Source organism: Pristis pectinata, chromosome 24, assembly GCF_009764475.1.
Source record: "Pristis pectinata isolate sPriPec2 chromosome 24, sPriPec2.1.pri, whole genome shotgun sequence".
NCBI classification, from domain to species: Eukaryota; Metazoa; Chordata; class Chondrichthyes; order Rhinopristiformes; family Pristidae; genus Pristis; species Pristis pectinata.
This window is the reverse complement of record NC_067428.1, coordinates 6,534,658-6,562,401: the sequence shown is the minus strand read 5'-3', so window position 1 is coordinate 6,562,401 and position 27,744 is coordinate 6,534,658. Positions and strand designations below refer to the sequence as shown.

At 44.1% G+C, this 27,744-nt stretch overlaps 1 protein-coding gene and 1 non-coding gene across 3 annotated transcripts; one reads left to right on the top strand and one right to left on the bottom strand.

The window, feature by feature from the left end:
• Positions 1 to 5,592: 5,592 nt before the first annotated feature.
• Positions 5,593 to 5,665, bottom strand: trnag-ucc (transfer RNA glycine (anticodon UCC)). Its single transcript has one exon. It is a non-coding gene; the product is annotated as a tRNA-Gly (tRNA).
• A 1,374-nt stretch (positions 5,666 to 7,039) lies between these two features.
• On the top strand, positions 7,040 to 22,056 carry ticam1 (TIR domain containing adaptor molecule 1). Of its 2 annotated transcripts, none has more exons than XM_052038343.1 (2): positions 7,040 to 7,170; positions 19,154 to 22,056. In XM_052038343.1, exon 2 carries the CDS (start codon positions 19,360 to 19,362, stop codon positions 21,499 to 21,501), a length of 2,142 nt encoding a protein of 713 aa, XP_051894303.1. In that variant the 5' UTR covers positions 7,040 to 7,170; positions 19,154 to 19,359; the 3' UTR covers positions 21,502 to 22,056. The 2 variants fall into 2 exon arrangements, with proteins under 2 accessions (XP_051894303.1, XP_051894304.1); XM_052038344.1 differs by lacking the exon at positions 7,040 to 7,170 and adding an exon at positions 8,216 to 8,234.
• Positions 22,057 to 27,744: the final 5,688 nt, after the last annotated feature.

Below are 27,744 nucleotides of genomic sequence, written 5' to 3'. Positions count from 1 at the left end.
AGACAAGTAGTGGAATCCAGGTGTGTATTGATGGGAATGTGGGGAGAATAAAATAGGTTGGGTAGGATTGGTGTAAAAATGGGTGCTTGATGGTGGGTGCAGACTTGGGTGGACTGAAGGGTCTGTTTCTGTGCTGACTCTGTAACTATGACAAGGATGTGAGGGGAGAAAAAACACACGGGAAATAAATCATTTCAGCCAAATGAAAACAGTTGGAAGAATTTCAGACATAAGTCCTTGTGAATATTTTGATTACAATCAGATATCACATTTGTAATGAAGAGGTTAAAACCAACTTTTGCCTTTTTGTTTGGGTCAGACTTTCTTTGCTTGATGGTTATTTCTGCTTCCTCTTTCTTAAGGAAATTAACATTTTGTTACTCATTCCAGCAGCTCAATGCTCAAATAGAAACTTGTGCTCTTTCATCACTTTCCCTATGTAGCTGAAGCTGCTGCTCCAGTCAAACTATCTCAGAAGAAGGAACCCCACATACGCCTATGCAATCCAAATTCAGTTTTACATTTAATGAAATTTTGGTAGCAGCTCAAGAAATCGACAAATACGTGAGAATGTTTTAAAATTTCCCTGGACAACCTCCAGGCTTATGCTGGTAAAAGGCAAGTTATGTATGTACCACACCATATTGGAAAATAAGAGTAGGAGTTCACCCCTAATCTCCTTGGACCATTATTTTTTAGACGTCTTCATGATTTAGAAGATACTCTGCTCCGTAATTTTTGGGTCCAAAATAGATGCAGACACTAAAATCTATTTGCCACTGCATTATCGATTTGTTCAATCAATTAGTTCCCTTTGTAATTTAATCCTGCTTGCAGTGATCCCAACAAGTACTAAGCAATAGACAAGTCAACAAATGCAAGTCTAATTCATTACTAATTGATTGTCATTATTGCCTCTACCCTTGACATTCAGGGATATGGGGTCACCATTGAATAGAAACATTCCTGGAACAGCACATAAATGCCATGAGGACTGGAGTAGCTCAGAACCTGGGTATCCTGCGGTGACTCACTTGCTGAGCCCAGGTGAGCTGGTTTACTCTTCTCGTCTGCACGCTTGAGTTCCAAAAATGTGGCACCACCCAGAACAAAATGGTCTGATTGACTTCCAATCGACTGGATTATTCATCCACTTGCTTGACATATGACTGCTACAGTCTCTACCATCTATAGGATGGACAATGGCAATTTACTGAGCATCTCATGAACCAGAAGGACAATGGCAACAAATTTGTCAATGTTTCCCTCTGCCGCACACCATTGCAATTTGGGCATAAAGCACCATTCTTTAATCATCTGTTGGTCTAAATATAAAACTCTTTATATAACAGTATCGTGCAAGTGCCCTCATAATGCAGACTTCAGTACTTCCACATTCTCAAGGCAAGGATAACCCATTGCCACATCCTGAATATGGAAACACTACTTCTCATTGTATTACAGAATAACATTGACTGTGCACGAGGCTTGCTGTAGTCAACTAACATAAAAGCAGATTTGGCCATTGAATAGCAGATTTTATTGCAGTGGATATCAGGAATTGTTAGGGAGGCTGACTTTAGTTATTCCTGTCTGGAAGAACATGCTTTGTCTTTTTGGAGAAAAATTTGTCATCCAATGTTGTATTACTCATCAATGCTAAGGTTTGCTTAAGAGATTCTGGAATGACTCCATAAAAAAAAAACTCCAATTTACCTGGTGAAGTGTCAGAATCAGACTTATTATCTCTGTCTTATGACATGAAATTTGTTGTTTTAGTGGCAGCAGTGCAACACAAGACATAAAATACTATAAATTACAAAATAAATAGTGCAAAAAAAAAGGTAACAATGAGATAGTATTCATGGACCGTTCAGAAATCTGATGACAGGGGAAGAAGCTGTTCCTGAATCGTTGACTGTGGGTCTTCAGGATCCTGTGGCTCCTCCCTGATGGTAGTAATGAGAAGAGGACATGTCCTGGATGGTGAGGGTCCTTAGTGATGGATGCTGCCTTGAGGCACTGCTTCTTGATGTCCTCGATGGTGGGGAGGGTTGTGCCCGTGATGGAGCTGGCTGAGTCTACAACCCTCTGCAGCCTCTTGTGATCCTCTGCACTGGAGCCTCCGTACCAGGCGGTGATGCAACCGGTCAGACTGTAGATCTCTAGAAATTTGCAAGAGTCTTTGGTGATATACCAAGTCTCCTCAAACTCCTAATGAGTAGTTTGAAGTCATGTGGTGAAGTGGAACCAATTATTAGTTCCCACCGTCCCTATACTTACCAAAGTCCACCACCATATCCCACAACTTGACGTGAGCTTTGTTTTACCAATTCCTCCATAGCTTCCTCCTTTTTTCTCTTTGTCTCCTTGTGCTGGTGCAGTGAACCAAGAGAGACGTCGCAGCCAATACAGCATTCACTCTCCGTGTTAGTGCACAAGAGGGATGTCAAAGGCTAAACAGGATATTGGATCAGTCACCCACTATATAGCAGAATTTCACTTCCATGAAGACCTCTTGGAGTGCCTCATCAATAATGAGCTGAGCATCACCCGCATATTTTAAAAGAATCTAGAGAAGAAAAAGTAGACAGTTAATGCAATAAATACATTTGATAAGGGATACTGAACATATCCAGAGTCAGCTTAACATCAATTATAATTCCCATAAAAGAAAAAAAACGGAAAAAATGTTTGGAAAACATTATAACAAATAGCGAGCAAGAACTCCAAGTGCCAAGGTCTTCAACGCATAGGGAGGTGTTGGAGAGAGAAGAGAAAAGGATAATCCAGCAGATGTATTTTATGAAGTCTTTCAGAAGGCTTCTGATAATATATAGATTAATGAATAAAATCACAGTATATTGAGATAAACTCAGAATACACCAAGTAAAGGGCAAATAACATTAGGCAACTACTCAGTTTCACAAGCTAAAGCGGAGTTGATATTCAGAGTGGCAAAAGGTGTACAGAAGCATCCTAGAAGAATTAGTGCTGTGATCACTTTTGCTCTCTGCTCATATCAATGAGTTAGACTCAGGAATCAAAAACAATTTCTAAACTTGCATGATATCAAACTGGGGTGGATAGAGTCATAGAGCAATACAGCATGGACACAGGCCCTTTGGCCCAAAGAGTCCATGCCGACCACAGTGCCCATCCAACTAGTCCCAATTTCCTGCATTTGGCCCATATCTTTCCAAGCTCTGCCCCTCCATGTAACCATCCAAGTGCTTCTCAAATGACACTATTGTACTTGCATCAACCACTTCCTCCGGCAGCTCGTTCCATATACTCACCACCCTCTGCATGAAAAAGATGCCCCTCAGGTCCCTTTTAAATCTTTCCCCTCTCACCCTAAACTTATACCCCCTAATACTCCCCTACCCTGGGGAAAAGACTGTTACCATCTGCGTTATCTATGCCTTTCATAATTTTAAACACTTCTATAAGGTTGCCCCTAATTCTCCTATGTTCAAGGAATAAAGACCTAGCCTGGCCAACCTCTCCCTGTTCTCAGGCCTTCCAGTCCTGGTAACATCCTGGTAAATCTTCTCTGCACTCTTTCCAGTTTAACCATGTCTTTTCTATAATAGGGCAACCAAAACTGTGCACAGTACTCCAAGAGTGACCTCATCAACAACTTAGACAACTGCAACATAATGTCCCAACTCCCATACTCAATGCCCTGACTGATGAAGGCCAGCGTGCTAAAATGCCCCTTTCACCACCCTGTCTACCTGTGACACTGCTTTCAATGAACTATGCACTTATACTCCTAGGTCCCTCTGTTCCATTACACTCCTTGGTGCCCTACTATTCACCGCATGAGTCCTATGCTGGTTTGACTTTCCAAAATGCATCACCTCACACTTAAATGTATTGAAATCTATTTGCCACTCCTTGGCCCACTTCCCTAACTGATCAAGATCCCCCTGTAATCGACGATAACCTCCTTCACTATCAACAACACCTCCTAATTTCGTGTCTTGTGCATTCACGTCCAAATCATTTATATAAATAACAAATAACAAGGGTCCCAACAGTGACCCCTGCAGCACACCACTGGTCACCAGCCTCCATTCCAAGAAACAACCTTCAACCACCACCCTCTGCTTCCTACCTCCGAGCCAATTTTGAATCCACCTAACTAGCTCTCCCTGGATTCCATGGGACCTAACCTTCCAGACCAGCCTGCCATGCAGGACCTTGTCGAAGGCCAAATACACCACATCTGCCCTACCCTCATCTATACTTTTGGTTACCTCTTCAAATGACTTTCCACGCACAAAACCATGCTGATTTCTCCTGATCAGACATTGTCTATTCAAATGCTGGTAGATCCTGTCCCTCAGAATTCCCTTCAGTCACTTCCCCACCACTGACATCAGGCTGACCGGCCTGTAGTTCCCTGGCTTGTCCTTGCTACCCTTCTTAAGCAGCAGAACAACATTAGCCACCTTCCAGTCTTTAGGAACTTCACCAGTGGCTAATGATGAAGCAAATATCTCCGCAAGGTCCTCCCACAAAGTCCGAGGATGCACTCGGTCAGGCCCTGGGGATTTATCCACCTTAATGCGCTGTAAAGCTGCAAGTACCTCCTCCCTGGTAGTATGAATGTTTTCTAAAACATCTCCACTTGTCTCCCTCATCTCTTGAGCAACCATGACTTTCTCCTCAGTAAACGCTGAGGAGAAATATTCGTTAAAAATCCCACCCATCTCCTGCGGCTCGAGACACAGGCAGCTCTGCTGATCTCTATGGGGATCTACCCTCTCCCTAGCCATCTTTTTACTCTTAATATAGCTATAGAACCTCGAGGGATTTTCCTTAACCTTACCTGCCAGATCCATCTCATACCCTCTCTTTGCCCTCCTCTTAATCTTTTTATTGTAATCAGGGTATTCATTCATCCCCGACCTCCTAAACCCAATGTATGCTTCCTTATTTTCCCTGACCAGAGCCTCAATATCTCTCATCAACCAGGGTTCCCTAAATTTGCCAGGTTTACCCTTCACCCTAAGAGGTACATACTGTCCCTAGATTCTTAATATCACACTCTTAAAAGCATCCCACTTGCCATTCACTCTTTTTCCTTCAAACAGGCTCATCCAATTGACCTCTGCTAGATCCTGCTTAATGCCCCAAAAATTGTCCTGCTCGAGTTTCGGACCCTCACCCTTTTCCATCACTACCTTAAAACTAATAGATTTAAGCCAAAGTGCTCCCTGTCCGCCACTTCAGTTGCTTGCTCTGCCTCGCTCCCTAAGAGGAGGTCCAGTATTGCACCCTCCCGAGTAGGGTCCTCTCTATATTGACTTGGGAAACTTTACTGGACACATTTCACAAATTCCACTCCATCCAGGCTCTTAATCTGGGTGGCCCAGTCAATACCAGAGAAATTAAAATCTCCCACTAATACAACCTTATTATTCTTACAACTATGAGCAATTTCTCCACACAACTGCTCCTCAAGTTCCCGCTGACTACTGGGGCGGTCTATAATACAGCCCTATTACAGTGACCCTCCCCTTCTTGTTTTTAAGTTCTACCCATATGGCCTCACTGGATGGTCCCCAAGAACAAAACAGTTGTGATGGCCAGGAATTGAACCCAGGTCAACTGCTTGGAAGGCAGCCTATGCTCACCACTACACCACCATCACCACTACAGCATTATACCATCATCGCAGCGGATAGTCAATGTTCAGGAGCACTGCAACAGAACACAGAATGGGAATATCATTGGCAAATTCATTTTAGCACAGATATTTGGGAGACATTATATCTGGTAAGAAAAATATGATGGTCAAAATTAGAGGACTGGACTGATCTGTAAGTATAAATACACAAGTCAATAAAGGTACTGAAGAAAGTTGATGCCATCAAAAAAACAAAGCTGAAGCACTTCCTTGTATAGTAATAACACTGAAAAATATAGAAATTGTATCAAATCTTGGGTTGCATCACACTCAAAGAACTACGTATAATTTTGGCTGCAATATTAAAAAAGGCCAGTGGAGCAAGTACTAAAAGCTTCGCAGGAAAAGATGAACAGACTTTGCCCTTTATTAATAAAAGTGAAAGCTCTTCAAAGTAAATTAACATTTTGATAGTATACAGAGAGGGATTCCCATTGTGAAGATTATAATAAAATTAGAGAACATCGATATGCTATTTCAAAAATCAAAAGATGTTTTACCAGCAAACTTGTTACCCAGTAAGTGGTTAGGGTGAAGAATACAGACATGTTTAAGGGGACTCTAGATAAGCACATGAGACAGAAGGTAATATGGGATTAAGATCACAGAGTTAGACCAGGAAGAAATGGAGAGGCCCAAGGGTAAATACAGCATAACTGCGTATTGCAGCAGGATAGCTTATTTCTGCTGTACATTCAGTGTGATTCTATGCAATTATCACTTAAATATTTAATACATAATAGTGGTTTGAGCGCGATACTAGTTGTGCCCTCACCTTGGTGTCATTAATATATTTATTCTGAACTAAGTATACAAGTCATCACCATACTTCTGTTTGATAATTGATTTTACATGGTTTAGAAAGCGAAAGCTTCAGTCTGAATTTATGCTTTCTCAAAAGCATACCAATTCACACACATCAAAAGGGAAAGGGATGATCACGGGGACTATGCATAGAAGCAGGAATTGGACACGTCTGCTCTGCCATTCAATAACATTACCATCATTTTCCTGCACTCACCTCATATCCCTAGATTCCCTTAATAATTAAAAATCTGCCAGTCTCTGTCCTGAGTATATTCAATAACTCTTAAGTAGTGAAACTTTGGTAGTGAATTCTTTTTGCAAAGGTAATGCGAAGGACAAAATCTGTTGCAGACAATGCATGAAACTAGGTTTTCCAGATAGTGCAAACTGTCGTCTGCACCCCTGGAACAAACAGAGGATGCCGCAATCACCGAGCAGCGATCATGGGAAGAAGAACGGCCTGCCCCAGGTCAGAGAGGAACCCCTGCTCAGATCTGCACCATGTTCCTTGTGTCAAGCGGGCAGCGGGACGTCGCTCTCGTTCTCTCCTGTCATTGGCGGTACGCTCGGCAGCAACGTACCTATTTCGGAGAAGTTCCGGGTTCAGGACGTCTTCAACACCGGTCAGATTCTGCACTTAATGAGAAGAAATGAGCTGAGAGGTAAGAGTAGCGGTCAGGCAGCTGGTTCCGGAGCTAAAGTCCTCCAAAGAAGCTTCTGATATTTTGGTCACCGACCAGCCTCAATCTCAACACCCCTCCTTCTCCCCCAGCTCCCAGAGACTAATTGGGTGGCAGGTGAAGGTAGGAATGGGGTTGCAGGGGTACTGGGTGTTGCATCTGACGAGAAGTTCCCCGACTAAGAGACCAGGCACCCAATGGTGTGTGACTCACGTCCTGACACTTGAAATGGCACTTCTTAGAAAAAGCGTCTGGTTTCCAAAATCACTTTTTTAGACCGGAGAGTTAACAGTGTCTAGGGGAAAAGAAATGTGGGAGGACGTGAATGGACATGTGCTCCAATTAAACATGAAAATGACAAAAGAAGTCTGAGCAGAAGCTAAAGTGGTGCTTTCATCTCTGTGTGGAGGTAATGGTAGATGAAGGAAGGTCTGGAGGGTTCAGTATTAATGTTTTTATAACGGGGAAAGCTACTATGTATTTTAAGGTGCAAAGAAATGAAAAGCAATTTACAGTCCTATCCTCTGCTCGTTCCCAGAACCTGTCAAACTTGTTTTTCGTATCATTTTTGTGAATTATTGATTACACCATACTTCGAGACAGCATGTTGGTACTCCTAGTAATCGGCTGTGTTTTTGTTTAAAAGCCCTCTTCATCTCACTTATTTCTTTTACCAACTATCTTAAAACTGCATCCTTTGCTTACTGTGAGCCTCCTGCCAGTGAAAGGAGTTTCTCCTTGTATATTCTATCAAAATCCCTCACAATTTTAAGTGCTTGAAAATTCAGCAAGTTCAGAGGCTAAGTGGGTGGAAGGTGAAGATAGGAATTTGGTTACAGAAGCACTGGGTGTTGCTTCTGACAAAGAGTTCCTGACTAAATACGTGGTGTGTGACTCACCTCCTGACACCTGTTCCCACAATCTCTAGGCGGAGGTCTGGAGTGTGACAGATGAGTAGAGCAGCCACCACACTGAAGAAGCTTGGTCCCATCCAAAACAAACAGCCCACTTGATTGGTACCCCATCCAACATCCCTCACGTTTGTGGTAATGTACTATGTTTGCAGTATGTACCATCTGAAAAATGCTGAGCCCACACTGACAACATCTCCCATACCTGCAACTTCTAGCACCAAGAAGGAGAAGGGCAGTAAGTGCAAGGGAACACCATGACATGCTGCTCCTCCTCCAAGTTGCACACCGTTGTAACTTGGAAATATATCCACACTCCTTCAGCATTGGGGGTCTACATCCTGGCACTCCCTTCCGAATAGCGCTGTGGCAGTACTTTCACCAAAAGGATTGCAGTTATTATGAAGACAGCTCACCACCACCTTCTCAAGGGCAAGTAGGGAGGGGGAGATAAATGGTGGCCGCATCCCATAAATGAATTAAAAAAAACCACATTTATGAAGATAACCTGGATGATGAATAAGGATTTTTTTTTACAAGCTTAGATGCAATTTGTGTAGCCATTAAAGATGCTGTGGCTACAACAGAGAGAGGCGATCTTCAGAGGAAGTAGGAATGGGAAGAAGCAAAATCCAGGTCACTTTGGAGTCTGTGACATTGCAAAAACTTTCCATGTAAAGTTTATTGACAGAGATTTGGAGAGGGAGAGATCCAGAAACTGAAGACACAAGAGAATGCAGATGCCAGAATCTGGAGCAACAAGCAATCTGCTGGAAAACTCAGCAGGTCCACCCACTGACTTCTTCCAGCAGATTGTTTGTTGCTCCAGAAGGTGAAGAGTTGGAAAAAGACTATATGGAGGAGAGAGTTGTGTAGTAAACAAACAGCAAGTGGTAAAAACGTTGCTATTTAAATGACAGGAAGAGGCCAGAGAGGGATTTTGAGATTAAATGAGGAGTATTTCACAGATTTTACTAAAAATCTACAAGGTTCCCAATGTAAATGAATGGGATTAAAGGAGAAATTATTGAAGAAAAGAACGAGTTTAGTGGGTCAGGATAAACTTAGGAACTTTTGGATTGAACAGTTCCTGAAGGCCACTTCAAAAAAAAATCTCCCAATATATCTTATTGCAAAATAATACTTTCGTTTTTCTTTCGTCTGCTGTTGAAAGGTAGATGTAACTATATCTTAATCAGTTACTTTTTTGTGCTTGATTTAAATATACAAGGTGGAGGTAGATAAGTTTTTGAAAGATCAGGGAATATTGGGCTATGGGGAACTGGCACAGAAGAGGAGTTGTGGCCAGTATAGATCAGCCATGATCATATTGAAAGCTGGGGCAGGGTGGAGGAGCTGCTGGTCTCCTCCTGCACCTATTTTCTTGTGGAATTTACTGCAGAAACCACACACGGAGGGAATGCGATTTCAAAGCTCATAGGTGGACAGGCCCAATTGCCCTGGTCTCAAGGAGCAAAGGAGGCATCTGAGCTTCATCAACTGCTCCTGAGCATTGTGCTGCAGATTAAAGGGACAACACTGCAGAATTGACTTGTTTCAAACAATTTGGAGTTGCCAAGAAGCCAACTGAAGCATTTATTCTCTCCTGGTGAACTGTAACATACTCCTGAGTTATTTCTGCTCAGGGAAAACTGGGGCAGCTGTTTCTACCCCCTTCCAAAGCCATTTAGCTCACAGCTGTGCATTCTCAATCCTATGATACAATTCTTAACCGGTGTCATGTCATCAACCTCGAGAACACCGTTCCATGCACTACAAGTTTTAAGATTTTCTGCCTACTCACAATACTTTTTGAAAATCAAGCTCAATAAATCTGTAAGTCTTGACTTGCCCTGTTCTTTCTAAAAGTAGCTTATTTAAATAATGAACACCCTTGTGTATCTTGTTTCCATGTAACCAAACAAAAACTGCACCGCCCATAAACCAGTGTGGTTAGGGTGTGGATGTAGTCATGAGGCTGCATTATGTATTGGAGCTTGGGGTGTATTTGAGAGAAGCAGTGTTCTTATTGGAGCATGTTGAGTCTAGAGTACAAGTAGAGTTCAAGGCAAGAATGGAGACAGTCAACGATCAGGTGTTAAGGAAGTGCGCACGTTTAACATCACGTCCTTACATTCTTGATGTTCCCACGTTGCTGACAGAATCAGTTTCTGTGGCCTTGATTTGAAAGCGCTTGCTTGGTTGATTTTGCTTTGGCCAGTTGACTTCATCGAACTGCTACACCAAGTGGTGTGCAGCATCCTTACCCAACCCTAGGAACTGTTGTACAAGTCAAATCTTGGATCCATTGCTGCTGTTAATCTGCCTCATTGCATCTTTGGCCCAGGAAAGATACGGTGTCAGCTAGAACGTCTTTCTGCTCTGATTCTATCAGGCAACCAAAGACAGATCATTCGCAGTTCATCCAACAAGAAGGAACAAATATAAACAAAGGCTGCTTTTAAACCAACAAAGCAAAAACACTGCTTTAACCTTTCTTGGCCCTCTTTATCTAATTCTATAACCTATTGTTTTCTCTTTTGTATATTATTCTAGCATTCCCTTAAATGCAAAACTGCCTCAACCACTTGTTCCACATTCCAATACACAGATACATAGGAGTAGGCAACTTAGCCCTCAAGCTTATTCTGCTATTCAAGAAGATTATGGCTGATCTGACTGGAAGCTCAACTCACATTCCCATCTACAAGGGGTAATCTAACCTGCTCCCTATCCATCTACTTCTGTCTTAAAGTTATTCAAAGGTTCTGCTGCCACCACCCTTCAAGAAAGTGATTTCCAAACACTTGTGATCTCTCTTTTAACTGGACAAACCCTTATTTATAAACTGTCCTCTAGTTCTAAGATTCTCTCCACATCCACCTGTAAAGACCGCTCAGGATCGTATCTTTCAATCAAGTCATCTTTCACTCTTCTAAACTTCAGTGTATACAAACCTAGCCTGACTAACCTTCCCTCATAACACAACTCTACCATTTCAGGTATTACTCATGTATACCTTCTCCGAACTGCTTCCGATGTATTTACTTAAATAAGGAGTCCAGTACAACACACAGTACTCCAGGTGCGGTCTCACCAATGCCCTATATAACTGAAGCATGGCCTCCCTCTCTTTTATTTCAATTCCTCTAGCGGTAAACAATAACTTTATGTTAGCCTCACTTGCAACACCTGCCTGCTAATAATTTTTATCGAATTTCCTGTTGGATTTAAGTGACTGTGTAATTGCAGTGGAAACATCTTTTCTATGTCTACTCTTTCATAATGCACTGATGTTCCATTTTTTATGGGGGTCATTTTGTTTCCCTCGCTCTGTCCTGCGAGCATCACTTCCAGAATCAGCATGTAGACTTAGTGACCGACTTTTACCCGCCTTGTTGTTCATCTCTGAACAGATGCTCAGAGTTTTGTAAGAGAGGGAAAGTCAACTCATGTTCCCACCACCTGAACATCCAGACAGTTTTCCTCCTTTCCCTTAATCTGTGTGAGGAAGGTGATTTATTGCAGTGGCTGCATCATCGGCCACACTGTTTTTTGGATGCTTGACTTTGAACACATACAAAACCTTGGCAGCTGCCTTACCTGTAGTTATCGTGATATCAAGGTGCCCTTAAATTTGCAGAAATAGGCCCCATGCCAAACATACCAGAAGATCTGAGCTGATCGGATAGTTACCAGTTGTGATAGCATCACTATGCTCTTGTGTTAGGTAGTTATTTGTGCTGGAGTTCAGGCTCAGGTTCCCATTTCTGGGAGGTATGTAGTGAAGAGGAGTGGGAGCAGACTCTTACCACGGCTGTTGGGTGAGCCATATCCTCGGCAAAGGCTTCAGAGAAGGGAGGGGCACATAAAAAAGAAATTGTCCATTGTAGCAAGCGCCAGCACTTTGCAGAGAGTGTGAGTGGCAGCTCCTCCTCAGAACCTTGGCAGAGCAATCCATGCAGCAGCAATATGGAACGGGTACAGTGAATAACATGCCGCTTACCCCGCAGACAGTTGGTTCAATTACACTGCACCCCTTCCATCCTTTGCGGGCACGTTAGAAAGAACATTTCTCACTCCTGACTATTGAGTATTTACACACTTCCAGCATTCCCTGTTTTTACTTCAGATTTGCATAATCATTTTGTATAAATTTATGACTTACAGTTTAATAATATTTAAGTCTACATCGAAAGATTGAACAGCCGGAGCTCATCGCCTACCAGGGAAGAGGTGGAAGGTTACCTGATGGAGGTCTTTAATTACATTAAGGAAGTTTATGGAGTCGTCACAGGCGAAATGTTCCCAATTCACGGAGTGTCCAGAACTGAGGATCAAGAGTAGAGGATCATAGACGTGGGCACAGTAATAGGCTGTTCACCCCACCTACCATCAATTTCCACTAATTCTACATTAATCCCAATTTTTTTAATTTACCCAGATTCTCATCAACTGCCCCAGATTCTACATACACACTAGGGGCAATTTACAGTGGCCAATTAACCTATTGATCTGCATGCCTTTGGGATGTGGGAGGAGACCAGAGCACCTGGAGGAAACCCACATGGTCACAGTGAGAATGTGCAAACTCCACACAGGCAGCACCCGAGGCCAGGATTGAACCCGGGTTTCCAGCGCTGCGAGGCAGTGGCTCTACCATGTACGCCACTGCTAATTAATAAATCTAAGCAGGGATGCAGGTGAAAGTTCTGTCTGGTAGAAAGTGGTTAGAATGTGGAACTGGGTGCTACATGGAGAAGTTGAGACAAGGGGTATGTGTTTCAGTGGAAGCGGGACAGGAACAGAACAGAATGGGGAGGGTTTAAACTAGGTTGGCAGGGGGATGGGAAACAGGTCAGATGGAGCAGTTGGTGTAAAGGTAGATAAAATGTGCAGAGATCCTGTGAAGAAGGATAGGTAGAAGATGGGGCATAAATGCAGTCAGTTAGATGGGTTGAAATGTGTTTAATGCAAGAAGTATTAAGAATAAAGGTGATCAACTTAGAGCACGGATCAGTACCTGGAATTACAATGTTGTGGCCGTTCCAGAGACTTAGATGTAGCAAGGGGAGGATTGGCTGTTTGATGTTCCAGGGTTTAGATGTTTCAAAAGGGATGGGGAGGGAGGTAAAAGAGGTGGGGGGGGGTGGCATTGTTAATCAGGGATAGTATCAAAGCTGCAGAAAGGGAGGACGTTATGGAGGGATCGTCTGTTGAGTCAGTGTGGGTGGAAGTTAGAAACGGGAAGGGAACAATCACTCTATTAGGAGTATTCTATAGGCCCCCAATAGCCACCGGGACACTAAGGAGCAGATAAGCAGGCAGATTTTGGAAAGGTGCAAAAATAATAGGGTTTTTGTAATGGGTGACTTCAACTTCCCTAATATTAATTGACACCTCCCAAGTGCAAAATGCTTAGATGGGGCAGAATTTGTTAGGTGTGTCCAGGAAGGATTCCTGACACAGTATGTGGACAGGCTGACTAAAAGAGAGGCCATACTGGATCTAGTACTAGGCAATGAACCTGGTCAGGTGAAAGACCTCTCAGTGGGTGAGCATTTCGGAGATAGTGACCACAACCCCCTGCCCTTTAGCATAGCCATGGATAGGGATAGGAGCTGATGATATGGAGAAGTTTTTAATTGGGGGAGGGCTAATTACAATGGTATTAAGCAGGAACTTGGGAGGGTAAATTGGGAACAGATGTTCTCAGGGAAATGCACAGCAGAAATGTGGAGGCAGTTTAGGGAACACTTGCATGGAGTTCTGGATAGGTTTGTTCCACTGAGACAGGGAAAGAATGGTAGGGTGAAGGAACCAGGTTTGACAAGAGAAATGGAACGTTTAGTCAGGAGGAAGGAGGAAGCATACTTAAGATTTAGGGAGCAAAAATCAGACAGGGCTCTTGAGAATTATAAGGTAGCCAGGAAGGAGCTTAAGAAGGGACTTAGTAGAGCTAGAAGGGGATGCAAGAAGGCCTTGGCGAGTAGAATTAAGGAAAACTCCATGGCGTTCTACAAGTACGTGAAGAACAGAAGGATGTTTAGAGTGAGGGTGGGACCGCTCATGAATAAAGGGGGAAATGTGTCTGGAGGTGGAGGAGGTAGGGGAGTTCCTTAATGAATACTTTGCTTCAGTGTTCACTGGTGAGAGGGTCTTTGACGAATGTAAGGTCAATGTAGAACAGGCTCATATGCTGGAGCATGTTGAGGTTAAGAAAGAGGAAGTGGTGGAGTTTCTGAAAAACATTGGGATAGATAAGTCCCCAGGGCTGGACGGGTTATACCCCAGGTTACTATGGGAAGCGAAGGAAGAGATGGCTTTGCATCCTCCCTGACAACAGGAGTGGTACCAGAGGATTGGAGGATGGCAAATGTTGTCCCCTTGTTCAAGAAAAGTAATAGACCCTGGGAATAATAGACCAGTGAGTCTTGCGTCAGTGGTGGGCAAGCTATTGGAGAGGATTCTTAGGGACAGGATTTACGAACATTTGGAGAAGCATAGTCTTATGACGGATAGTCAGCATGGTTTAGTGAGGGACAGGTTGCACCTCATGAGCCCAACTGAGTTTTTTGAGCACGTGAAAAAAAAAGATTGATTAAGGTAGAGCAGTGGATGTGGTGTATATGGACGTTAGTAAGACATTTGACAAGGTTCCCCATGGTGGGCTCATCCAGAAAGTCGAGGCATGGTATCCATGGAGACTAGGCTGCGTGGATTCTGAATTGGCTTGCCCAGAGACCGCAGAGGTTGGTAGTAGATGGCGAGTATTCTGCCAGGAGGTCGGTGACCAGTGGTGTTCCACAGGATCTGTTCTGGGACCCCTGCTGTTTGTGATTTTTATAAATGATTTGGATGAGGAAGTGAAGGGATGGGTTAGAAAGTTTGCCGATGACACGAAGGTTGGAGGTGTTGTGAATAGTGTAGAAGGTTGTCATAGGTTACAACAGGATATAGACAGAATGCAGAGTTGTGCAGAGAAATGGCAGATGGAGTTCAATCCGGAACAGTGTGAAGTGACACATTTTGGAAGAACTAACTTGAAGGCGGAGTACAAGGTTAATGGCAGGATTCTTAGCAGTGTGGAGGAACAGGAAGGATCTTGGGGTCCAAGTCCATAGATCCTTCAAAGTTGCCGCACAAGTTGATAGGGTGGTTAAGAAGGCATAGGATGTGCTGGCCTTTGTTAGTCGGGGGACTGAGTTCAAGAACCACAAGGTAATGTTGCAGCTCTATAAACCTCTGGTTAGACCACAGAGTATTGTGTTCAGTTCTGATCACCTATGTCTAGTGGGGCAGGAGCAGGCAGAAACAATGGGTCAACCAGGGCAGTTGGGTTTGTGAATCTTGGGTAGGAGGTAGAAATGGGCAGTACAGGGTAGGGGAACTATGAGGTTGGAGGCTGTAGAGGGTGGGGGGGGTCTCCGGAGGTGATGAGGTCGGTGATTGTCTCCCGCACTATGTCCTGATGCTCCTTGGTGGGGTTCAGGTTGAGGGACAAGTAAGTGAAGGCGTCCAAGAGTTGATGTCTGGCCTCGGCAATGTAAAGGTCAGTCCGCCAGACTACAACAGCACCACCCTTGTCTGCGGGTTTGGTAGTGAGATCAGGATTGGTGTGGAGGGAGTGGAGGGCAGTACGTTCAGAGGGGGTGAGGTTGCAATAGGTGAGGGGAGTGGTGAAGTTGAGACAGTTAATGGCCCTGTAATGTATTGCTCAGAATTTGAGGCCAAGAAATTACTACTCATCGTGATTGAATAAGGAGCAGCCATCTCAGGATTTAATAGTGAGAAAATGCTTAATTGAAATGCAGAGAAAAGAACTTAGAAAGAACTCAGTAATTACATTTAGGAATACTGCCAGCTGCTTTGGTATCAGTGCAGATGAACTGCGAACATCCGAAGCAGAACCAGCCTCTTTCTCCCCTAAACCAATATCACCCCCACCCATCCATCTCTGTTCCATCTCCCCACCTGTCTTCAGCCTCCTGCTTATCTGCATCACTCTCCTCCTGGCTGTCTGCATTCCCCCACCCCTTCTGTCTACCCATTTGACTTGGGTACAGAAGGATGAGAGGGGACCTCGTAGCGACATTTAAAATGTTGACAGGTAAGGATAGAGTAGATGTGGCTAGGCTGTTTCCCTTGGTGGGCGTGTCCAGGACCAGAGGGCACAATCTTAGAATTAGAGGGTACAGTTTCAAGACAGAGATGAGGAGAAGTTTCTTTACCCAGAGGGTGGTGAAATTGTGGAACTCCTTGCCACGCACAGCAGTGGAGGCCAGATCAGTGGGGGTGTTCAAGGAGGAGATAGACAGATATCTAAATAGTCAGGGTATCAAGGGATATGGGGATAAGGCTGGCAAATGGGATTAGAATAGTTTTTTTTTCTCTCTCTTTTTTTCCCACCCCATTTCTTTTTCCCTTTTCCTTGGAGCAGACTCGATGGGCCGAATGGCCTGCTTCTGCTCCCTTATCTTGTGATCTTGTGATGTGACTGGATTACTGCGTGGCACATTTTCTAGCCACAGCCACTAAGCTGAGCCTGAAGTTTACAGGGGGCACAGCAGTGGAGGTGGTTTTTGGTACTCTGCTGCCATGCCCATGGGTGCAGTGGAGTTTCTAGATCAGGATTTCTAACACTATATGTTCCTGACTGTTTATGCATCAGTTGTAATCCCTCAGTATTGAACCTTCCTTTGTACCTTGGTCACAGATCAGCCATGATCTGACTGAATGATATTGATTCAGCTATATACTGATTTCAAAAGGACTGCAACATAGTGTTTGCTGCTGGTTTTAATGCCTTTTGGCTGCATACTTTAGAACTTTTGGGAAAATTACTGATATTAAAATGTGTCTTGTTAGGGCTGTGTGGGTGGTCACCCAATCCAATATCTTTATCCAGAGCTTAATACACATAATTCCTGGACAACGTACAGTGGCACAGTATGTGTCTGAGAGAGGCTGTGGGAGGAATGATGTGGCTGTATGTTTGAATATTACAATGGACTTGTGCCAATACATAGATTTAATGCTGTTATATCATTTAACTGGTACTGTAGCATTTTCCAGGTACATTTGAGTTCTGAGATATGGATTGTTATTAGATTATTAGAGTATTAGATTGTTTTAATTCCTTCACACAATATGGCCTTGACAGGAACACCTTTCTGGTTCTCAAGCACGTTCAGTCATTCATTGACATCATGGTGGACTTGTGACCTGACCCCCTATACTTGCCTTTGCCCGATATCTTTTGATTAACCTTTGGTAAGCAAATGAGATTAGCATCAACTAATTAGCTATAATTTATAGACAAGTTCCAAAGCTCCACCACACTTGGCATGTGGAAGATATTCCTGGCAACATTCCCAAATGATCTGGTTCTAATTTTTGGTCTCCTTCCCTCTCTCGGTCCTCAATTCCCATTCCAGCAGAAACAGTTTTTCTCTATTTACCCTACTCACTCCCAATGATATCAAGACATCTTGCGCAGAGGGCTTTGACAAGATGGAGAAGAAAATTAGAGGCAATTGTCGTACCATGGTGGATGTTTGGGAAAGGCTTTTTACTCAGATGTAGTTTGCAATTCAGGGCTGACATATACAGGCTGTCCTTGGTTTACGAAACCCCCTACATACAAACAAGCTGCCATTATATTAAATTCAAAAGTCCGATGTATGAACATCTGTTTGGCCCTACGATTGTCTGAATTAGTTTCCTCTCTCTCTCCATTTTTGGTACTTGTTCTTTCTTTTCAGTCTTATGTTCTTTTGATGCCATTCATTACAATACCATGGAGGTGTGGTGACCATAGAGTGATTTTTGTGTATTTTCTGGCTAATGGACAAAATCAACTTATGGATGTCTGTAAAAATGGAACCCAGTTATTACCTGGCGACGGCCATTTTGCCTCTTGATTTAGGAGTTGAAACGTAAAGAACACAAACATAATGATGAACCAGAGAAATCAGAAAACCCCGACTTTGAATGTTGGACTCCTAACTCAGCTGATTTCAACCAGAAGCGGTTGTCTACACTGAGATGAATATTCCTGCACTCAGTGTTTCCTGTTACAATATCTAAACATTGACAATGCTGTGTGAAGGGAAGATAGTTCTGTTCCCCAAGGTCCTCAGTGGATAATTATTTTGCTGATACTCATTGGTTAGGTTGACAAATAGATTGTAGCTGCCTGTGCCTGGTGGATGGGCAGATAACTTCAGGGGAGCCATACCACAGTCTGAGCAAATGACGTGGCAAGGTAGAGGAGCTGAATGTATACAGGAACAAAAAGCAGAACGCTGGATGAATCAGTGGGTCAAGCAGCATCTGTGGAGGCACAAAGTGTAAGGCGATGGGTCAGATTACAATTGGTGCACGTGATGTGGCCTCCTCTACATTGGTGAAGCCAAGCGTGGACCAGGTGACTGTTCTGCAGAGCACCTGCACTCTGTCCGCAACAGCCATTTTAACTCACCTTCCCACTCCCACACCGACCTGTCTGTTCTCGGCCTTCTCTATTGCCCGGAGAGGCCAGGCATGGACTAGAAGAACAACATCTTGTATCCTGCGTGGGTAATTTACGACCCAATGGTATGAACATTGAACTTTCCAATTTCAGTTAAACTGCAGCCCCTGTGCTCTCCTCCACACACGCTCACCTATCTACCTAGTTTTCTCCTCCCTTTGTTCACCCTCCCATCGCAACCCCCTCCCCCCTAAACTGGTTGCATCTGCCCCTCATCCCCTCCACATCTGCTTGCACCTATTACCTATCAGCCTCTATCCTACCCCCTCTCGTACTACTATACACGGCAATCTTTCCCCTCCTCCTCAGTCCTGATTCAGGGTCTCGACCTGAAATGCCAACTTACACCTTTTGCCTCCACAGATGCTGCTTGACCCAGAGTTCTTCCAGCGTTGATTTTTGTTCCAGACTCCAGCATCTGCAGCCTCTTGTCTTCACACTACTATTTCTAAACATATACAGGACTGATCTTGAAAGTTCTGTTGCCATCCAAATAAATTTATCCCATTTATTCTTCCAGGTTGAAACGATGGAGTCTAGCAAGGTCCCTCTGCCTTCCTGAAGACCGCAAGATGCAACAGGGGTTGCAGGCCAACAAACTTGTAACTGTTGTTATGTGCCCAAGATGTAGCCTTTCATTTTTAGCAGCCTGAGTGGCGTTGCCAAAATACATCAACACAGGGTGGTTCCTTTGTGTACCATGCAACTGATTGAGTAGGTGGGACCATGGCAGAGGATTGTGATCTTGCCCCATCTCTTGACAACGTCTTTGACATTTTGTCCAGAGTTCCAAAGGAACGACTGCTCAGCTTGTGGTACAAGTTTAACCCTGACAACTCAAACGCGTCCAAGGTACACAGTCTCCTCTATAGCATCATATCGTTTTTCCTGAGAAAGGAAAAGGAGGCTGAGATAGCAGTGAGGTCAGTGTTAAACGAGAGACCTGCAGACAGATCCACTTTGTACATTTACAACAGAATTCAAGGTTTGGCTGATGCTGCAGATGGAGAGGAGAAACCACCGGAAAATTCAAATGAAGACCTTTCTGCGGAAGGCAGAAGTTTTCTCGCAGACCTGGCTTTCATGTTCATTGTGCTTGTGGAGGAAAATCTCTGTAGTCCCTCCGTCAGGGATCGAGCATGTCGGGCTGCTGTCAAAGCGTTCAAGTCCAACAAACAGGACTGCAGTGTGGAACGTCAGGAGCTTGTTGAAAAATTCAGGTTGCGTTTTGGCTTTCTGGATTTTGAGGGCGAGGAGGAAAATGCCGGAATATCAGCTCTGAAGTCAATCAAAGAGCCAAACCAGAGCAAGGTAACAACTATGGCATTCAGAACTGATCCAATGACCATTCCAAGTCAAATAACAATTAACTCACACGGTACTTCAGAAATGACACTACCAAGCCATTTTGAAATTAGTGCATCTCCAACTGCATCATTCACTACCAATCTCAGTCCAAATGATTTAGAATCATCGATAGTGAATGCTGAAGACTGTACAATTAATTCTGCCGATTTTACCACTGTAGGCGCAAATAATGATAATATTCCATCTTCTGACAGTTGTTTGGGAAGGGGAAGGGTGACCCCCAGTATTGGGGGTCATCGTCGAGAAGAGCAGGCTCCTGCCTCACTTGGTTCCGCCGAAGGTTCATCAGGAGACAAAGTGAATGAAGCGAGGCCATCTGAATCTACTGGAAAAAAAGACAGTGATCAGATAGTCACTTCAAAGTCTAAAATGTCAGAGGGCTGGAGCACAGGAACTGGAGACTTTACCAATTCCATTTCACACAATCCGTCTCAGGAAGTGACCAAACCAGAGGCAAGCGACCAGTCCAGTTCTTCTGACAACACTTCTGATAAACCCAGCCCTTCTGGAGAGACTCCTGAAGCAATGGTGGAGAGCTTCGAGGACACATTTTACCCTTTTGTTGTCTTGCACGTCCCGGAGGACATTGAGATTGCAGAACACGTTCGGGATAAACTGGAATCGTTGGGGGTAAAAGGCACAACAATTGACGATATCTCTGTCCCGGGACAGTCTCCAATAAGGTGCATTGAAGATGCAGTTAACAACTCTGCCTTCACAATCCTTCTCCTCACAAAGAATTTCAATACACGCTGGGCTGACTACGAGGCCAACGTTACTCTTATGCATTCGATCAACAACAAGCATAAGTACAACACAGTCGTTCCACTGCTACCGAAGCAGAACCCATTACAAAAAGACAAGATTCCCTTTGCGTTTCATGCTATCATAAGTTTGAATGAGAATTCCAGGTACTTTGAAAAGCACGTGAAAAATATTTTTACAAAAACCGTACTTGAGAATCACAGAAGAGTTTGGCTTCAGCAGCAAAGACAAAAGCAGATTCAATCAAAAGCCAATCAGATTAAAAAAGACATTCAGGTTACTCAGGAAACACTATCAAATCAAATTAGATATATGCAGCTTTACAATCAACTGGCTGAGATGCAGAAACATTGTCAGCTCGTCCAGCTACCACCTCTGCCCCATCCAGGTAATGTCCAGGATCAGCCCGTGTTAAATCCACCTCTGTACTCCAACTTCTCGACACCCTTTAACCTTCCCATACCACCAGTGTCACTGAACGCACCACATAGCAACCCAGTCACACCATCAGCCTCTCAGTTTGCCAGCCCCAGCAATAGCCAAGGAGGTCAGAATGTAACTGTCGGTCATCCCATGCAGACGTCGGGTCAAGGTACAAACATCATCCAGATTCACCATGCCAAAAATGTCCAGATAGGGGACTCCAACCAGATGACAATAACAGAATGCATGGCGAGTAGGGAAAGCACTGATGACGAGGAGGAAGAGGACAGTCACCGCAACACATATATTTAAATGTAATTTTTGTTAGGTGACATATTCTGGTAGACATTATCTGCAAATAACACACAGAAATATAGATTTTCTTTATTTGGGGTACATGGTATGTAGGGCACAGAAAATTTATTCCATGGAATGTTAAACCATTCCAGTCCTGTACTTTATACCTGAAGTACAGATAAACCTCTGATTCTTCAGTGTTAGTGACTCTTTGGCAGGAATGCCACAGTCTGCCTCAGCTGATGAAGGATTTAAGCAGACCCACTGTCACTGTTACCCAGTGACTCTGTGTCCGTCAGGAAAGACTGAACTAGTTGGCGGGAGGCTGCTCCCTGCCCCTTTTTCCTACTACGATCAAATGCTCACTGTTTAAGCTCATATGTGCTTAATGGCCTTTGCTTCAGCCTAAGCAGCAGTCACACAGTTACACTGTGTGATTCAGCGACTTCGGAAGGACAGGGTTGCATGAGAGATTTTTGTTTTTTTAAAGATTTTTCATTTAAAATGCAATCTGTACTTATTTTTGAATTAGTTCCAGGGGAATTCTAGCAAATAAAAATTAATCTTTGTTCTTAATGTTATTACTTGGTGTGCCGTGTCTCAGCTGAAATTCCCCTTTATGGTTTAATACGGTTGATGTTCTGTACTCACCATGATGCCGAGTGGGAGGAAAGTGAGGGAGGGAAGTTGAGTGTGACCAGGGGAGAGCGATGGAAGTGAGGGCATAAAATTGGGGCACAGGGAGGTCACAGAATAAGAGCTGTATGGGTGAAGAATGGTGGAGGATTGAACAGGGGTAAAGATGGAGTTTGGCTGTGAGAGATCTGTACACAGACTTCCACAGCCCAGCAGATTAGACTTTGTTATTAATTTACTATTCCCTCCATCCATTTCTCCTGGACTCTCCACTTCCACTGATGATTCCATGTTACCCCCCAGCTTCAGAAATGACTTTCCAGCCCTGATGAAGGGTCTTGACCCGAAACATTGACTGTCCATTTCCCTCCATAGATGCTGCCTGATCTGCTGAGTTCCTCCAGCACTTTGTGTGTTGTTTTATTTTTAATGTTTGGTGAGGCCCTTGAGCATCAGCCTTGCTTTCGATGCCTTCCATCCTTGCCCATGCCCAAACCCCAAACCTCCTGATTTTTGGAGTTAACAGACTATCTTGCCTTCACCTGCTGGGTAGCTTTGCATTTACCAGGTTACCCGCCATATTAATTACCTTCCAGTTCCTAGCTTGTGGCCAAAACATTACCCAGTCTGAACCATCTTTCCACTACTTTCTGCTTCCTATTTGAGGAGCAATAGATGCAACATGTTAGAACAAGGAGTGTGTGGAGAGAGTGAAGGGGAGAATCCATTTTTGGGAGGATGGGGTTGAGGGGATGGAGGGAATAGCAGAAACATGGAAGAGTGCGTAGAAAGAATGAGGAAGAGTGAAGAGAATCTGGGAAGGAGAGGGAGAGAGTGTGAATTCTGATCAGTTTTTTTCTTGTACTGGTTTCATTCTAGGACTATTGCAACTTTAATTTGATTTTAGGAATTAGATATTTAAAATGATTTGCATAAAGTTGTGTTTTCATTTCCCCTTTATCCAGAGAAGCACCAGAACCATTATTACAATACAAAGTTACTTTGCATTCCAAACAACAAAACTGAGGGCTATAAGGCTGGCATTGTTAATTATTTACACTACTTACATGACCTTGGGGAAAATGAATTATAAAGTTTACAGTGATCAAGTAGGTCAGTAAAACATTTGGTAAGACACCCCTGCCAACCCAATTTTCTCAGTGTCTACCCTATCTGTGAGCAGGAAATCTTAGTGTCTGACTATGAATCTCTTCTATTGAGAGGATCACAACTGAAACCACAGCGGTGTGACCTGCCGTCTGCACAAGAACAATCTACGAGTGAGGGGGATTGGTTTATTTGTAAGAAGGGGAAGGTGTAAAATTGGAAGAGAAATGAGAAGCATGTGCTTCATCTTAAGTGTAACTTGCAAATTTGCAAACGGCCATTTGTCATAGAGTCTTGGGGCATGGAAACGGGCCCTTCGGCCCACTGTGTCCATGCTAACTATCAGGCACCTTTCTATGGTATATTCCCATTTACCAGCACTTGTCCTGTAGCCTTCTATGCCGCAGCGATTCAAGTGCTCATCGAAATACTTTAATGTTGTGAGACCCCCCTGCCTCCCCCACCCACTTACTCAGTGCGTTCCAGATTTCAATCACCCTCCGGGTAGAAAAAGTTCTTGCTTCAATCCCCTCCAGATCACCTGTCCTTTATAATTTCAGGTACACCCAGCCTTTGTCACTCCAAAGAAAAATCCAAACCCAACCTGGTGAATTTTCTCTGCACCCTCTCCAGTGCAATCTCATCCTTCCTATAATGGAAATGTGCACAATATTCCAGCTGTGACCTGTTTAATAATTCATATAGTTGTACCATAACTGCCCTGCACCTGTATTCAATGCCAGGCTAATGAAGGCATGTATCCAGTATGCCACCTTAACCACCTCATCTATCTGTACTGCCAAGGCCCCTCCATTCCTCAGCACTACTTTGGGCCCTACCTTTCCTTGCACACATCCTGGCCTAATTAGTCCTCCCAAAGTGCATCACCTCAGTTTTCTGGATTAAATTCCATGTGCCATTTCTCTGTCCATCTTGCCAATTGATCAATATCCACTTTTACATTGCTGAGACGTCTAATCCTCCTCCTTCCCCTCAATGGTAATTTGTTCTAGAATGTCACTGTCCCCCTTCCTGGATTCTCCAACCACAAAGCTCTTCTCCATGGTGAAAAGTATTCATTTAAAACCTCACATACATCCTCCACTCAATACACAGATTAGCATTTTGGTCTCTAATGGGCCCTAGTCTTCTACTGGTTCCTAGTCTTCTACTGGTTACCCTCTAGCCCTTAATATACATAAAATATTTTGGGATTTTGTGATACTTCCTGTCCCCTCTTTGCCCTCCTAATTACTTCACTTTTTAAGAACCCCCTACACATTCTATACTCTTGTATGGCCGCACCTGCTCTCAGTTCTCAACCCGCCATAAGCTATCTTTTTTTTAAACCCAGTCCTCAATGTTCCTTGACAGCCTGGGTTCTGTAGAAAAGTTGGCCTCGCTCTTCACCTTTGCTGTTGTCTCTGAACTCTATTGCTTCATTTCTGAATGTGCCTCAGTGGGCCACAGCAACCTTAATGAACGTGGAGACACGAGAGACTGCAGACACTGGAATCTGAAGCAACACACACAAAGTGCTGGAGGAACTCAGCGGGTCAGGCAGCATCTATGGAGGGAAATGGACAACTGGCATTTCGGGTTGAGACCCTTCATCTCATGAAACTGCTAGCTCGTGATTCATTGGTGTCTTGTGAAATCTGCCAATACACTTTTAAGTAAGAATGAAAATGCTTACATTATTAATATTATAATGGAATTAATTCTGAAAAGGAATTATGCAATCCTGTGCACACTTGAACCACTGAAACTTGAGGTCAGCATTATACCTCAAAATATTTTACAGGAGTGAGAGCAGAGAAGCATTTTGGAAAGCAAGTCTCGTTGCTGAGCTAATTGGGCAGCAGCCAATAAAAAGGAGGTAAGCACAAGCGGAGCAGCCATTGTGTATGGGACTCGGTGTAAGAGTGGGGCTTTGAGGCTTCGGCTCAAGAGGCTTCGGCGTGAAGAGGCGGGGAAGTGAGCAGAGGCTAAGCTGAGGTTCCGGTAAAGTCTCTCTTTTTTCTTATTGCAAAGTTTAGAGCACCAGGAATGACAGGCAGGGCGGTGGTTTGTTCCTCTTGAAGGATGTTGGGGATCAGGGAGACCTCCAGTCTCCCTGATGACTATACCTACCTAAGTGCATCCTATACCTAAGTGCATCCGGCTGCAGTTCCTTACAGACAGTGTTAGGGAACTGGAGCTGGATGAACTCTGGATCATTCGGGAAAATTAGGAGGCACCGAAGGGAAGGGAAGGGAGGAGTAGAGGACTGCGGTAGTGATAGGGGATTCATTGGTTCGGGGAACAGATAGGAGATTCTGTGGATGAGAATGAGACTCCCGGATGGTATGTTGCCTCCCAGGTGCCAGGGTCAGAGATGTCTCAGATTGAGTCCACAACATTCTTAAGGGGGAGGGAGAGCAGCCAGAAATCATAGTACACATTAGTACCAACGACATAGATAGGAAAAGGGATGAGGTCCTGAAGAGGGAATGTAGGGAGTTAGGAAGGAAGCTTAAAAAGCAGGACGTCAAGGGTGATAATCTCTGGATTGCTGCCTGTGCCACACACCAGTGAGGGTAAGACTAGGATAATTTGGCAGATGAATGCGTGGCTGAAGGGTTGGTGCAGGCGGCAGGGTTTCAGACTTGTGGATCACTGGGATCTCTTCTGGGGAAGGTATGGCCTGTACAAAAGGGACGGGTTCCACCAGAACTCGAGAGGGAGCGACGTCACTGCGGGCAGGTTTGCTAGAGCTGTTGGGGAGGGTTTAAACTCAGTTGACAAGGGGATGGGAACCAGAGTGTTAGGTCAGATGATGGAGCAGTTGGTGTAAAGGTAGATGCATTATATGGAGGGACTTTGAGAAAGGATAGACAGTGGATAGGTCATAAATGCAGTCAGTTGGATGGGTTGAAATGTCTTTGATGTGAGAAGTATTAAGAATAAGAGTGATGAACTCAGAGCATGGATCAGTGCATGAAATTATGATGTTGTGGCCATTACAGAGACTTGGCTGTTGTAAGGGCAGGATTGCCTGCTTGATGTTCTGGGGTTTAGATGTTTCAAAAGGGATAGGGAAAGAGGTAAAAGTGGGGTGGGGGGGGGTGCCATTGCTAATCAGGGATAGTATCACAGCCACAGACAGGGAGGACATTGTGGAGGGATCGTCCTCTGAGTCAGTGTGGGTGGAAGTTAGAAATGGGAAGGGAGCAATCACTCTATTGGGGGTATTCTATAGGCCCCCAATAGCCAGCGGGACACTGAGGAGCAGATAAGTAGGCAGATTTTGGAAAGGTGCAAAAATAACAGCGTGTTGTTATGGGAGACTTCAACCTCCCCAATATTGATTGGCACCTCCCAAGTGCAAAAGGTTTAGATGGGGCAGAATTTGTTAGGTGTGTCCAGGAAGGATTCCTAACACAGTACATGGACAGGCCGAATACAGGAGAGGCCATACTGGATCTAGTACTAGGCAATGAACCTGGTCAGGTGACAGACCTCTCGGTGGGCAAGCATTTCAGAGGTTGTGACCATAAACTCCCTGACCTTTAACATAGCCATGGACATGGACAGGAGAAGATGATATGGGGAAGTTTTAATTGGGAGAGGGCTAATTACAATAGTATCAAGCAGGAACTTGTGTTCCGCAGGGATCTGTTCTGGGACTCCTACTCTTTGTGATTTTTATAAATGACTTGGATGAGGAAGTGGAGGGAGGGGTTAGTACGTTTGAAATGACACGAAGGTTGGAGAGGTTGTGGACAGTGTAGAAGGTTGTCATAGGTTACAACAGGATATTGACAGGATGCAGAGACGGGCGAAGAAGTGGCAGATGGAATTCAATCCGGAAAAATGTGAAGTGATGCGCTTTGGAAGAACGAACATGAAGGCAGAGTACAAGGTTAACGGCAGGAACAGAGGGATCTTGGGGTCCAAGTCCATAGATCCCGCCACGCAAGTTGATAGGGTGGTTAAGAAGGCGAATGGAATGCTGGACCTCATTAGTCGGGGTATTGAGTTCAAGAGCCACGAGGTAATTTTGCAGCTCTATAACACTCTGGTTACACCACACTTAGAGCTCTATAAGACTCTGGTTACACCACTCTTCGAATATTGTGTTCAGTTCTGGTCACCTCATTATAGGAAGGATGTGGAAGCTTTAGAGAGGGTGCAGAGGAGATTTACCAGGGTGCTGACTGGATTAGAGAACATGTCTTACAAGGAAAGGTTGAACAAACTAGGGCTTTTCTCTTGATGGAGGATAACAGGTGACTTGGTAGAGGTGTATAAGATTATGAGGGGCATAGTTAAAGTGGACAGCCAGCACCATTTCCCCATGGCGGCAATAACCAATACCAGAGAACATCCGTTTAAGTTCAGGGGAGACGTCAGAGGTAGGTTCTTTACACAGAAAGTGGTGGGTGCCTGGAACGCACTACTGGGAGTGGTGGTAGAGGCTGATATCACAGGGACATTTAAAGGACTCTTAGATAAGCACATGGATGAAAGAAA